Source organism: Onychostoma macrolepis, chromosome 18 (assembly GCF_012432095.1).
Source record: "Onychostoma macrolepis isolate SWU-2019 chromosome 18, ASM1243209v1, whole genome shotgun sequence".
In the NCBI taxonomy this organism is placed as follows: domain Eukaryota; kingdom Metazoa; phylum Chordata; class Actinopteri; order Cypriniformes; family Cyprinidae; genus Onychostoma; species Onychostoma macrolepis.
Window position 1 is genome coordinate 6492305 of NC_081172.1, and position 13503 is coordinate 6505807.

The window sequence follows — 13503 nt, forward strand, 5'->3', positions numbered from 1 at the left end:
CCAGACTCAAAACTCATCTGTTTAGCTGTGCATTTCTTGAATGAGAACTGTACGTCTGAACTGATTGCACTGTATTTATATATATAATCATTTTCTATTCTTAACTGTTTTAAATTCATTTTAAACAAATTTTAATATAATTTTAAAAGTTTAAACAGAAGGCTAAAGTAAGTGCTGTGGTGGTAAAGAGAATGTGGGCAAAGAAAGACAAGTGTGTTGGTTAATCAGTTGAAAGTAGAACTTCTGAATTCTATTCTATTCTATTTTATGTAAAACACTTTGAATTACCACTGTGTATGAAATGTGCTATATAAATAAACTTGCTTTGCCTTGCCTAAACAAATATGTTGGTCTATTTCAATGTGAGATGGACTTTCACTGGAGGAAGAGTTATTATGAATTATTACTGACTCATTATGGACTCATGTTTTGACTCATATTTGTTAACATGCATTAATGATGGATTTATTTCTTACAAACACATAGCTTTTCACTTCACAAGACGTTAATTGATGGATTGGACTTGTGGGAATTACTTATGGAATATTGTGATGTTTTTGTCAGCTGTTTGAGCTCTCATTATGACGGCACCCATTCACTGCAGATGATCCATTGTTGAGCAAATGATGTAATGTTACAATTTCGCCAAATCTGTTCAGATGAAGAAACACATCTACATTTTCAGCAAATTTTCTTTTTTGGATACTATTCCTTTAAGCGTTACTTAAATCTGCAGACATTTAGACTTTGTTGCATTAGTACATGAGTCATGGTGGTTGTGAGAAACTTTTTTTCCACCATAAAACCTGGCAACGTGTGTGGTTGTAAGTATACTAGGTAGTGTTCAACATCCTGTGAGCCAGCCAAAGCTCTGTGAGTGAAGGAGGTCTGACTGGTAATGGCTTATTTACAGGGTGTTTTAAAGAATGTGTGGGACTTTGCTGGAGGCATAGTTGCAAACAGGATATTTTGACTTAGCAGTCTTAGCGCAAAAAAGTGCTGGTATAACCATATCTGTCCACCTCTGCTCGTTAGAAAGCACCTCAGCCAACAGATTGTCTCATTGCAACCTACATCTGTGCTTCTGTGTTTCCAGCCCCTGAGGAAAATGCCTATGACAGAAGAATAGAATGAGCACTATGGTAGAAGAATGGAGGAGCCTATATTAAATTCAGAATTCTTTGCAGCCCATCTATCTTTTTCACTTCCTTTTTCAAATTCGGTTCTGACCCCAATACAGAGAGCACCGGAGGGTTCTATTATACTAGTATTGACGGTCTGGGTTCACAACTTAAACTTGGACGACTGCTGTGGAGATGTGTGTTTTTGTTCTTCTGGGAAAGAGAGTAAGACCCTGGCCTTCTCTGGTACCACAAAGCCACTACTCAGCTTCTTTTATGTAGACAGCAGACTTTTGGTCTTTCACAAAAATAATACACGAGAGGGCAGAATGCTTTACCGAATAATTCTGTGCAGCATAAGTGAGTGAGAGTGAGTGAGAATGTTTAATAATTAAAGATAAGAAATGATTTCATATACACGACATAATGTTTTTGAAAAAGGCTTACAAAGGCTGCAGTTGTTTAATTAAAATACAGTAAAAACATAAATGCTGTGAAATATTATTACAATTTAAACTGTTTTCTATTTTAATATTTTTTAATGTATTTTCCCCCTATTTCTGTGTTGGGAAAGCACTCGTCTTTATTCTTCAGAAGTAATTCTAATATGCTGATTTGGTTCTCAAGAAACATTTTTCATTATAATTAATGTTGAAAACAGTTGTGATGCTTAATATTTTTGTGGAAGCAGTGACACATTATTTGTAAATTATATGCATTATTTGATTATTTTTTGTTTAATTTTATTTTTTAATGAAATTAAAAGTTTTATTTAGCAAGAACACATTTCCTCAAAAATAAATAAATAAAAAATAAACAACAAACAAATAAATACATAGTGATTATGATCACAGTTTGTCAGAAATACAGTTCTTCAGGAGATGATACCTCTAGTTTGCTGATGGACTTCACACTTTCCCAAACACCTCCTGAATTTCTCATCGTGGTTTGGGTAATTTTAGATCTGTGATCACAGAGGCCATGAAAGACATGTGACTTAATCCTGATGTCCATGAATTCACTCTTCGTTTCCTCTTGCAGTGTAACATCAAGGCATATGAAAAAAGAGAGTTTCCATCAAAGTGTGGTTGTACAGTAGGATTAATTATTAATACTAATTGGATGTTATATAACCATGGAGAGCAGTCAACCAGTGACTACTCTGAATTTTGTCGTATTTATGTACAAACATTTTTTTTTTTTTTTTGTCGTATTTATGAACAGGTCTGCAGCCATGTACAGTTTATAAGATTTGCAAGAGGAATTGTAGGTTAAAGATTTCTGTTTGCTTTCTCAAAATGTAAATACTTAAAAATTTAGAAAAGTAACAGTTTGAGGGATTGCCAGTTTCGTTATTTTGCAGATGCATTTCATTTTGTACACTTGTGCTTTTATTTTGAAGTTCTTGCGAAATGTTCTTATTTTGCATATGTTGGCTGATTGTTTCCAGGTATAGGTGCCGTTTTCCCTCATAACTTCTTTGTGTTTGTACAACACTCATCTGCTATGTTTGATATGCCCAGGTTTATTGAGGATTTGACTTGCTTGATCGATTTTTGTGTCATCTTGATCAAATAAATGAGCCATTTGTTTAGTTCAAACAATCAGGTAGGGTCACACAAACTTCAGAATAAAAGCACAGCATTTACAAAACAACAAATGATCCCTAAAGCCATTTCTGAGGTACACATGTTTGTGCTCGAAGCGTTTTGTGTTTGCTCTGAAGGACAGGGTTTTTTGTGCATTCACCAGGCTATTCATCTTGAGTTCTTGCTTGCAGTGTGCTAACTGACTATTTAGTCGTTTGTAGCTGCTTCGTGCTATTTTTAAAACGTGCATATTAAAAGCACCTGTCATGAGATCACATTTGCTGTAACTCTTCCATACAGCAAATTGCTTTCAATATGACTCACATATGTAACTGTCTTCATGACTGTGGCTTAGTTACTTCATAAAGACTTGAATTGTTTTCCATCACATTTTCTGACCCCTCTAGGTATATATTTAGATTGCAACTGTGTATTTAATATATAGTGTTTGTGTTTGCAGGATAAAAGAATGGGTAGATCAACTGCAGCAGGAGCTGGTTTCTCTAGCAGACACAGCCAGCGCTGGGAATAATCTAAGACAGGTCAGAGGTCCAAAGGCCTTCACACTTTACCACACACACCCCTGCACATATTGATGTATGTGTATTTTAATGTGTATTCACCCCAACAAATCATAAGCGAAAGTTAAGCCTTAATAAAAGCCTGCTTAATTATCAAACCAATCATTACCGGTAAACCATCATCTCATTACCAGAGTCCCTAACGAGTGTCTTTTTTCCCTCTCCGTTATGACAGATCTTTATGGATAATCAGAATTATTTCATTGTGAAAACAAATAATGCAGCACAGCTTGTGGAATCAGCAGCACGGAATATAGAAAATTTTTTGAAGAAGCGATCTGCAGCTCTAGAGGTAAGACCATCCTGCTTTATTTGTTTATGATTGCATAAACATCAAAAGATATGAAGTACACACACACACACACATATATATATATATTTTGTTGTTCTATATATATATATAGAACAACAAAATATTTATCACACACACACACACACACACATAATTATAATTTGTATTTTTATAAAACAATTATATATATATATATATATATATATAGCTCATGTCAAAAAATGTCATTCATCGTAACATATGAAACATACTTTTGGTTTTAAATGTTATTATATTTTATATTTTACATATATTTCTTAAATATATACAGGTATTCCTGTGTATTTATAATATATACCTAGTACACACAATATATGTGACCCTGGACCACAAAACCAGTCTTAAGTGTCAATTTTTCGAAATTGAGATTCATACAGAAATTGTGATTTGTTATGATAGGACAATATTTGGCTGAGATACAACTATTTGAAAATCTGGAATCTGAGGGTGCAAAAAAATCTAAATATTGAGAAAATCGCCTTTAAAGTTGTCCAAATGAAGTTCTTAGCAATGCATATTACTAATCAAAAATTAAGTTTTGATACATTTACGGTAAGAAATTTACAAAATATCTTCATGGAACATGATCTTTACTTAATGTCCTAATGATTTTTGGCATTAAAGAAAATTCGATCATTTTGACCCATACAATGTACTTTTTGGCTATTGCTACAAATATACCCCAGCGACTTAAAACTGGTTTTGTGGTCCAGGGTCAGATATATGTGTGTTTTGTGTGTGTATACAATGAATATATACATAGTACACACGCATATATTGTGTAAACACGAACTTAATAGCCATTAATCGATTTGACAACACTAATTTTAAATAATTAAAATGTGTTCTAAATATGCCTGACAAGGCATAAGTTACAGTGAATGACATTTTTGTGGTTGTCTCCTGTAAATCATGGTGATAATGTATGATAGTCATCATTTTATGCTAAGAAAAAAAAAATTAATTGGACACATTCTAATGTATGAAAAAAAATAAAGCTATATTAAACTTGTATTATTTTGATGCTTGAAAATACCTTTTCACCTTTGATTCATATATAAAATATAGATTTTTTTTTAACCATTAGATAGTTTGCCCGTAATTTGTAAACCATGATGTAATCAAGAGCCAGTGGTCGCAGGTGTAAATTTAGAAAGCTTGTTGAGTTGCTTGTTTGGAGTTGAACAGATGCCCCATAGACAGCAAAATAAAATTGCATCTACCCTCTCGTGTGCTTGTACTGACCTGCATCTGATCTAAGCATCAATGAGTATGTGTGTACTTTTGTTCACATGTGTGTCCGCACACACGCCAACTGGCATATCCTTTGGAAAGATGGATGGACGGATGCCAGCGGGTTATAATTGTTATCAGCCTTTGAAAGATGCTGGGTGTCTGCGCCCGCTGCAGATGTGTCGGGCCTTCCCCGCTTCACTGATGCCCGTCTGCAGACCTGGAGGGGGTTTGGCATGGCTGCTGTGTTTGTCTTCCCGTGGCGCCATTAACATGCAGAGGAAGTCTCAGTAGTGGTCAAGGCTGTCGGGCGATGATTGTATTAGTTTGTGTGAATAATGTTGTTGTCTTTGCAGGGAGGCAGGAGAGGGAGAGGGATGTTTGGACTGGTCCTTCTCAGCCCATTACTCAGGTGTTCTCTCGTCTTTTAGTGACAGACAGACAGGCCTTTGGGAATTTCCTCGCTCTTTCACTCACATCTGTCTCAATAACACAATCGTGCTCTTGTTTTTCATCCCCACATCTCTCGGCCTCCCCAGAACACTTAACTTAACATTGACTTAAATGTTTCACTAGAATAGATTTAATCTTTTTTATCACACAATTGTCTTGTGTATACGGACAGGAAGATTAGAGCGGGACGAAGGAGTGATGGTTTCATTTGAGGTTTTGCAAGACTGAATATTGATTCCTTTTCTTGGAAATGCCACAAGGAAGTCGATTACTAAGACACTAATGAGGAGATGTTTTGCTACTGTACTTAAGTTGTGTATGAAAGCTGTTTGTGCAAACAGTATTGATTGCTTTTATTTATATTTTTACTTCTTTTTGTGGTGCTATTAAGGCAAAGTGTGAATATTAAACTTCGGCATGTAACTCATTCTGTTGTTCGTGCTTCGGAAATGAATCATGTCTCAAATCAGATGTATGCTCTTGCTTTTCATTAGCATTCAGGTAGTGGGCTGTCAAATAAGCAGAAAAAAATCCTGACAGGATTTATTATTACTTGTAATATATTTTTATTCATATTTTGAATTAGCTCTTTATTTTTTCAGTTTTTATTAGATTTGTATTAATTTTATGTGCTTTAAAAATACTATTTTCAGACTTCATTTAGACTTCATTAGCATTCAGGTTATTACCTTGTAGACTATCAAAAAATTTTTAGTTATACTTATTAATATTTTGAATTAGCTTTTTATTTGAATTAGTTTCAATTTGAATGCCATTTATTAATTTTATGTGCTTTAAAAAAATACTATTTAGGTTTATTTATTTATTTTTTTCAATTTATTGCGTTTGTAATTTTAGTTTAAAAAAACTTTTCTAATTTTATTTAATTTAGTTATAGGTTTTGTTTAATTTAGTATTTTATCTAATATATATATATATATATATATATATTATTTTATTTCAGTTTTATTTCACTTAACAAAACAGTTTTATTAGTTTTATTAATTACAATAATTACCATTCCACAGGCTTACATTGAAGGAGGGTTTTGAGACATCTAAGAAATCTTGTTGCAATTAACCTTGAACAACTTGACACAATTTCCTGCTTTCCTAATTTAATTTGAGCCTCAAGTGTCTTAATTTAAAAAATATATATATATATATATATTATTTAATGTTACTTAGAAATTTATGATTACTTTCTGAAAATCTCCCATCGACTGTAGAATGTTTGGTATTGGAAATCTAACTGACAGTGATGACTTTATTATATTTTGCATACTGACATGTGATTAGTCCTTTGCATCCATTTGCATACCGAATCATAATGTGGCTTTTTTTGCATCTATTTAACCTTCTACTCGCCTTTACACTACAAAGATGGTGTCAGGCTGTGTGCTGATTCTCATGCACAGCTGACAAGATTTTGAGCTCTGATTTGGCTTTTCATTAACAGAACTGAAGCTTAAAATCTAATCTTGGCTAAAACTTTTACACCGTTCTTTCTCTGCTTCACAGCCACTGCTATTTCCTTAAGGAAATGCAAATACATTTTTTCCCCACATTCTTTTCCCGTTTTCTAGTGATTGATGAACATTTTAATCGCAGACATAGCTTCCCCTTGAGCTGTCGTCAGCTGACTAAATAAAGGACTGCTTTAGCATCTGTCTCTCTGTTTTTCTCAGCCACTGCACCATTCTGAAAACACAGACACAAACCCTCAGCCTTCTCAGCTCCAACCTCTGTGATCTGCTTTGATAATGCAGATAAAACGCAGCGTGGCTTGGTTTCAAGCTTGAGAACGGATGCTTGTGTGTCACATGTGGTCTGTCTTTTCCTCATTATTGTGTGTTTTTAATATTTACAGGTCAACAGCCACTACAGCTATGCAGCATGTAAATAAGCCGCAACCTCTCACATCATGTGGCATGTGTGTATTGTTGGGTTTGTGACTGTTTACCAGTAGGCAGCTTTACCTTTTCCTGGAAGTCTTAGCTGTCATTAATATCTGTGGATTTGCTCAAGGGACTTGTCATTTTGACATGCTTTTGTGAGTGTGTTGATTAGAATAAGAACCTGTGTATGTGTAGATGGCACATGCAAACACACAAGCATAAGGCATACAGGGGTCCAAAAGTCTGAAACCACATTGAATTTCCAATTTAAACCTGAAAGTACAGATGTAAGATTTCAAATAATAATAATAATAATAATAATAATAAAGCACACATGCAAACACACAAGCATAAAAATACAGGGGACCAAACATCTGAGACCACATTCAATGTCCAATTTAAACCTGAAAGTAAAGATGTAAGATTTCTAATAATAATAATAATGATAATTATTATTGTTGTTGTTGTTGTTATTTATTATTTATTTTAAATTCTTCTAAATTAAATTTAATACAGTGTTTTACATTATATTATTTAATTAAGCAATTATATGTCATCAAATCTATTTCAATAAAACGGAATAATAATAATAATAATTATTATTATTAACTTTTATTATTTTATTAAGCAATAATATATCTTCAAAACAATTTCAATCAAACTGAACAACAACAAAAACAATAATAATAATAATAAATGATAATTTTTTTATCCATTTTTTGACTATTTTTTCACTAATAAAACAATATAACAAAAACAATGAGCATTGATTTAAATTAAAAAAAATTGCGAAGTGAAAGCATTTTTGCTTGTGATATAATATATTGGAAATCCTAAGACAGGGATCAAAGTCTTTTAGCCAGGTTAACCATCATCTCGCTCATTTTCTCAGCTGTGACTGTATTTGTATGTGTGTGTGCAGGGGTGTAAGTTGATGCCTGGTTTGTCTGAGACAAGTCTGGTCTCAGCCCTACGTTTGATCCTGTCTGCTTCGACATGCATTATTAAATAGCCCTCTCCTCCCCTTGATCAGCACCGTATCTGAGATAACCAGCCTCCAGCCGGCCACGCTCGTCCTGGGGCATGTTGGTGCTCAGCAGGTCGCTCTCTTAAGTGGCCGTACTGAGCCGCAGGGTCATGTTGCACGCTGGGCTCAGGAAGGGTCCTCTCCACCTTCTGTACATCCTATAAATCCCATGACTTCAAATTATTCGGATGCATTACAGAGACCAGACGTCCCATCATATGTTACTGTTTGCGGCTCGCGCCCACAGTCCAACTTTTCCCAGCTAGTGAAATGTTTACCGCCTAATTAAAAGGCATTTCTTCCATCTGTGGGATGAAGTCTTTTTTTTTTTGGTTGTTTAATTATCTTCTCTAGACTGTGCATATTTGTCTGCTCGGTCCAGCTAAGTAGATAGTGAAATGTTTACCGCCTAATTGACTTGCATTTCCTCAATCTGTAGTGGGGGCTGTTCCGATTTTCACAGTTCTGTCCATATTTTCCTGTTAAGGGATCTCAGAGGAGACAATATTGAATATCACACTGAGACCAAGCAGAATTACTCCGGAAATTATTGCTTCTAGGCATGGCACTCCAGTAAATATGCATTTTGTCATGCAAGTTGTAATTTTTCACCTAATTGTTATCTACAGAAAATCAGAGTGAATAATTCACCCCCTTCATGTTCCTATTAATAATAGATGTGAGGCGTTTGTTTGAGAATAGCTAGATCATTGCTATCCACGTGCAATAGGGGAGGTTTGTGAGAGGGAGATGGATAGCTAGATCAGAGAATTTCAACTCAGAATGTTCAGATAATTTTAAACAATTTGTTTGAAGTTTAATTCCACCCTGTTACTAGTAGAGGGAGCATAATGTTGCAAGAAAAAGTAACAGACTGATATATGAGCTGATACATACAGTAGATGTATCTTTAAAAAATTATTTGACCTTAAATAAAAAACAAGGCTCCCTCTCATACATGTGAAATCAAAAGTTATATGTAATATATATATAATAAAAGATTGTGTGTGTAGTATGAATGTATATATATATATATATATATATCTGCATTGTTAATCCTTTTGATCTTTTATTTTAAAAACATCACAAAAATCTAACCTTTCATTGGATAATAAGAATTTAAAATGGGGGGAAATATCATTATGAAATAAATGTTTTTCTCTAATACACGTTGGCTACAATTAATGGCACTCTTTTATTCAATACTTTTTGAAACCTCCATTTGCCAGTTTAACAGCTCTAAATGTTCTCCTATAATGCCTGATGAGGTTAGAGAACACCTGACAAGAGATCAGAGACCATTCCTTCATCCAGAATCACTCCAGACCCTTTAGATTCCCAGCTCCATGTTGGTGCTTCTCCTCTTCAGTTCACCACTCATTTTCTATACACTATTAGAAGAAAAGGTTCTATAAGGCACTACATATTTGAAATCCCTAAAAGGTTATACCAGTATATAGAACCCTTTAGGGGTTCCCATTATGAGATCATTTTTTGGATTTAATTTTTGTTTTATTTTAATAAAATTTGTTTTATTTTTTAATGAAATAAATAAGCATAACACATCAAGGAGTTGTGTGATCATTTAAGACACTTTTATTAACATTTACAATGACAAGCAATATATAACACAGCAATTCATAGTGCAACAGTTACAGGGATTAACATAAATCCATGTTTCTTTATTTATTTGTACTTTATTATTTTTACCTGTCTAAAATAGCACTCTCCATTTTAGAAATATAGTTTTTTCAACCCCCTCCACCTTACTCACCCATCCAACATGTCAGTCACAAATATATGGTGATTTCTATAAACCACAAAAAAAAAAAAAAAAAACAATTGAATGTTAACTTGCAAAAATAAAAAATAAAAATTAAATACATAAGTAAAATTAGAATGTGAAAATTTTGTCATCAAATAGTATATTAATGACACTCTTATTTTGCATCTCACCACCACGTCATTACCCTTTACCTTAAATAAATGTCAAGTATTTACTCCACATTCCCCTATAAACCAAGCAGTCTGACTTTTTTAAATTTTTTTGTATGCTGCAACTTTCCCCAGTTCTGTAACCCATGAAAGATTGTGAACCACATGTTTCTGAAAAGGGAACTATAGTATTTTTTTTTATTTATTTATAAGCATTAAATATTAATTTTACATACAGATAAGCATTTAAAGAATAAAAACAAAGGACCCATGACAATTTCAGCACTAGGAAGGGCTAAATAGTGCTGATTGAAATTAACTGAGTGATGGCTTTTGGATGCTCCATACTGAACAAAAAGTAGACTGCAAACAGATACTTCTAGCATCTCTGTGTTATTGGTCAGTGACACATCCATTCTGATGTTAACTCTCTTTGCGATGAGTAGGCTTGACATCCTAAGATGGGGATACAAGTCAGAGAAACATTTATTAGACCTATGGAGAGTACAGTACAACAGGAAAAAGAAAATAATCTATCACAATTAAATCAAATCTTAAAATTTACTTGAATTAGAGAGAAGTGTGGTGTTTTCATCTGAATGTAGATGACCAAACAAGTAATGCTGCACTCCAGAGTCAAGACCTGCAGTGACAGTGCAAAATATTTATTTATTTATCAATCAATCATAAGAACTTGCATGATAAAAGGTGGAAAATAGAGAGAAAAAAAAAAAAAGATATCAGTAACTTTAAGATTAGCTGGTTGATGAGTTTCAGTTGATACTGTTAGGAACAATAATGTAAATAATGTACCTTTTGTGTTATTGTTTTGCAGCAGGTTGGTCACGTTTCCACTGACTTCCTCTTTTGAGCTCTGATAAGATGTTGCTAAAACTTTAACAGTGCTCTCTGAGATAGATGAACATCTACAACAACCAAATACAGTGTGTTTTGAATAATATACAATTACTTCAGCAAAACAAATATTTATATTTCATACTATAAATGCAGACACCAAATACTCACAGTTATCTACATAAAAAAAAAAGGAAACATCCCCATCAGCTTCTCTCTTTGTTCTTCTTGGTTTGAATTCATGTTTATAACGGCAGTCTGACGGCGATTTGACCGAAACTTTGTTTCATCTTTTTGTATACATATAGGTCCAATACACTCTACAGGGCAAAACAATATTATGTTAGGCTATAACATGAACTCTCGCCAGCATTATTGATCAATTCACAACAGTTTTATCCAGATACTTTAGGGATTCATGTTAAAAATGACAAACCTCCCGGCGGAGAATTTCGCAGGCCTGGACGACGCGATAAACCACCTTTCTTCTTTTAGCTTCTTGAAAGAAACTTGTAAGGTTATGCAAACTAAAAATATCCAGGGTTTATGTAAAAGTAATTAAAATAAGCAAAAATGAATTAATTTTCTCACTTACCAATGTAATCGTCGTTCTCCCGAGCACTGAGCGCAGCCAGCACACCGTGAACCGTTGAAGTTTAAACAGCGGCGCTCGCGCGCTTTTAGTGATCACTCTCGCTAGAGGCGCGCGACTGAAATGCGGCGCTGTGCAGACGGGACAAAACTGATCAGCGCATATTAGAGGTCGCGTTAACCGAAAATTCTCCGTCATTGACGGAATTTTTTTAGCAGTGACGTAAAAATCTGAAGGCCGTCCGTCACTTTGGCAGATTACACACACTGAGGGTGATCTATTGTAATTTATAACTGTAATTCCAGCCCTGTCCAGTTGGTGGCGGGTGCGCTCCAGTGGGGCAGCAGAGCGCGCGATCGTCTCCAGAACAAAAATAAAGGTCTTTTGCTGTGTATTTGATTACTCACAGGCAGGCGAGTATGCGAATCGCCTGATCTGAGGTGTCTACAGCGATCTATCACGCCACATTAAAGAGCGCCAAAACGGTATTTATTGCTTGAATTTCCTAATAAAATGGACAGAATTTGAAACCTGAGACTGCATTTCATATCAAAAGTAACAACGCACAAAGTTTAGCCGATTGTCTAACGTTACTGTGCATTCATCAAATGAAAACAGCATCGATTGGGAGTTAAGAAACGATATTGGTTCATAAAAATAAGAATCTATTAAAACAGAGAAATCGGTTTTATTTTATTTTTTATTTTTTTTATCCAGCACTAGCGTATTTTGTTGTTTTAAGTGTACTCCGCTGTCACTGACGCAGTCTCTGTTCTCTTCATAAGGAAATAAATGCATAAGCCAATATGCTGGTCCTTTAGGTTCATTATTAAAAATGAAAACGTGAACAAAAATAAAAGCAATTAAATGGGTTATTATAATTAAAATACGAAAATTCAAGTTGTTTGCCGTTTATGTCTCTTTATTGTCCATGATGATTTGACTAAAAGGGTGGAAAAGGGTGAAAAATTTCAGAAACTTTCCAGAATTTTGGGAAAATTTCCAAGGTTTTTTGGAAACCTTCAGAAAATTTTGGACTCTTTGCAACCCTAGATTTGATTTATTTTTTTACATTTTTAACTGTATTACAGTAAAATACTTACATTATTAGTGTTTTTGTGGAAGTGCAAAATACTAGGATGTAATTATTTTTGAAAATTACAATAATAAAAATGAATTTTTGTGACAATGGGTGTATACTTTTCTTTACAAAATATTGTAGAAATTCTTGATACACAAAATATCTTTCTTTCTGTCTTTCTTTCTCTAGTTCTTTCTATTTCTTTGATTTTGTGAAACATTTTGCTGAAATATGACCCTGGTTTATGAATCATACTCGGTTCTTGACCCGTTTAATCTTATTGAGATTATTACAGTGCCAGCGGTGACATCCAAGTGATGTGGCCTTTGTCCTCCAGCTGTTGTCTTTGTGTTTATTAAGCCTGGCCGTGTTATTTCTGTTTGATAATGGGCTCTGGGTTGTGGATCTTCTCAAAAACTGAATTATTAATGTATTTTTGAGTGTGGCTGTTTGTAAGAGCCATGTGAAAAGTAATTAAGAGCTGAATAATTTATATTAAATCACCTTCATGGGAGAGAATAGTACATGCAGGATTGAAGAGAGTAATTAGTCATTTAGGGTTGGCTTGGGGCAAAGCTATTGTCTCTTTACATTCTATCTTCCTTCCTTACGGTCTTCGTTTGACACTTGAAATGATTTCTCTGTCCCGTGTGCATACATCCCAGACTGCCTGTTCTCTGCTATGTCAGATCATTAAGCACAGCTAAAGTGTGATCCTTCTGACACCGTCTCAAATTGGGATCCCTCACCTCCAGGCGAAATATGTCCTTTCGTATAGACAAATGGCATGAAGTCCACTCCAGAGGAG

The 13503-nt window shown here is 34.3% G+C and overlaps 1 protein-coding gene and 1 long non-coding RNA gene across 4 annotated transcripts in view; one reads left to right on the top strand and one right to left on the bottom strand.

The window, feature by feature from the left end:
* The window catches only part of LOC131524152 (voltage-dependent calcium channel subunit alpha-2/delta-1), a 139044-nt gene that overhangs the window by 9385 nt on the left and 116156 nt on the right, over nt 1-13503 (top strand). For all 3 annotated transcript variants that reach the window (XM_058750945.1, XM_058750946.1, XM_058750944.1), the window contains exons 2-3: nt 3171-3252; nt 3467-3583. In XM_058750945.1, coding sequence (XP_058606928.1) covers nt 3171-3252; nt 3467-3583 — 199 coding nt within the window. The remainder of the gene's footprint in view (nt 1-3170; nt 3253-3466; nt 3584-13503) is intronic.
* LOC131524154 (uncharacterized) lies at nt 9859-13450 on the bottom strand. Its single transcript, XR_009266930.1, has 5 exons — nt 11459-13450; nt 11194-11342; nt 10981-11093; nt 10733-10810; nt 9859-10623 (listed from the first exon to the last, which is right to left on the bottom strand). It is a non-coding gene; the product is annotated as an uncharacterized LOC131524154 (long non-coding RNA).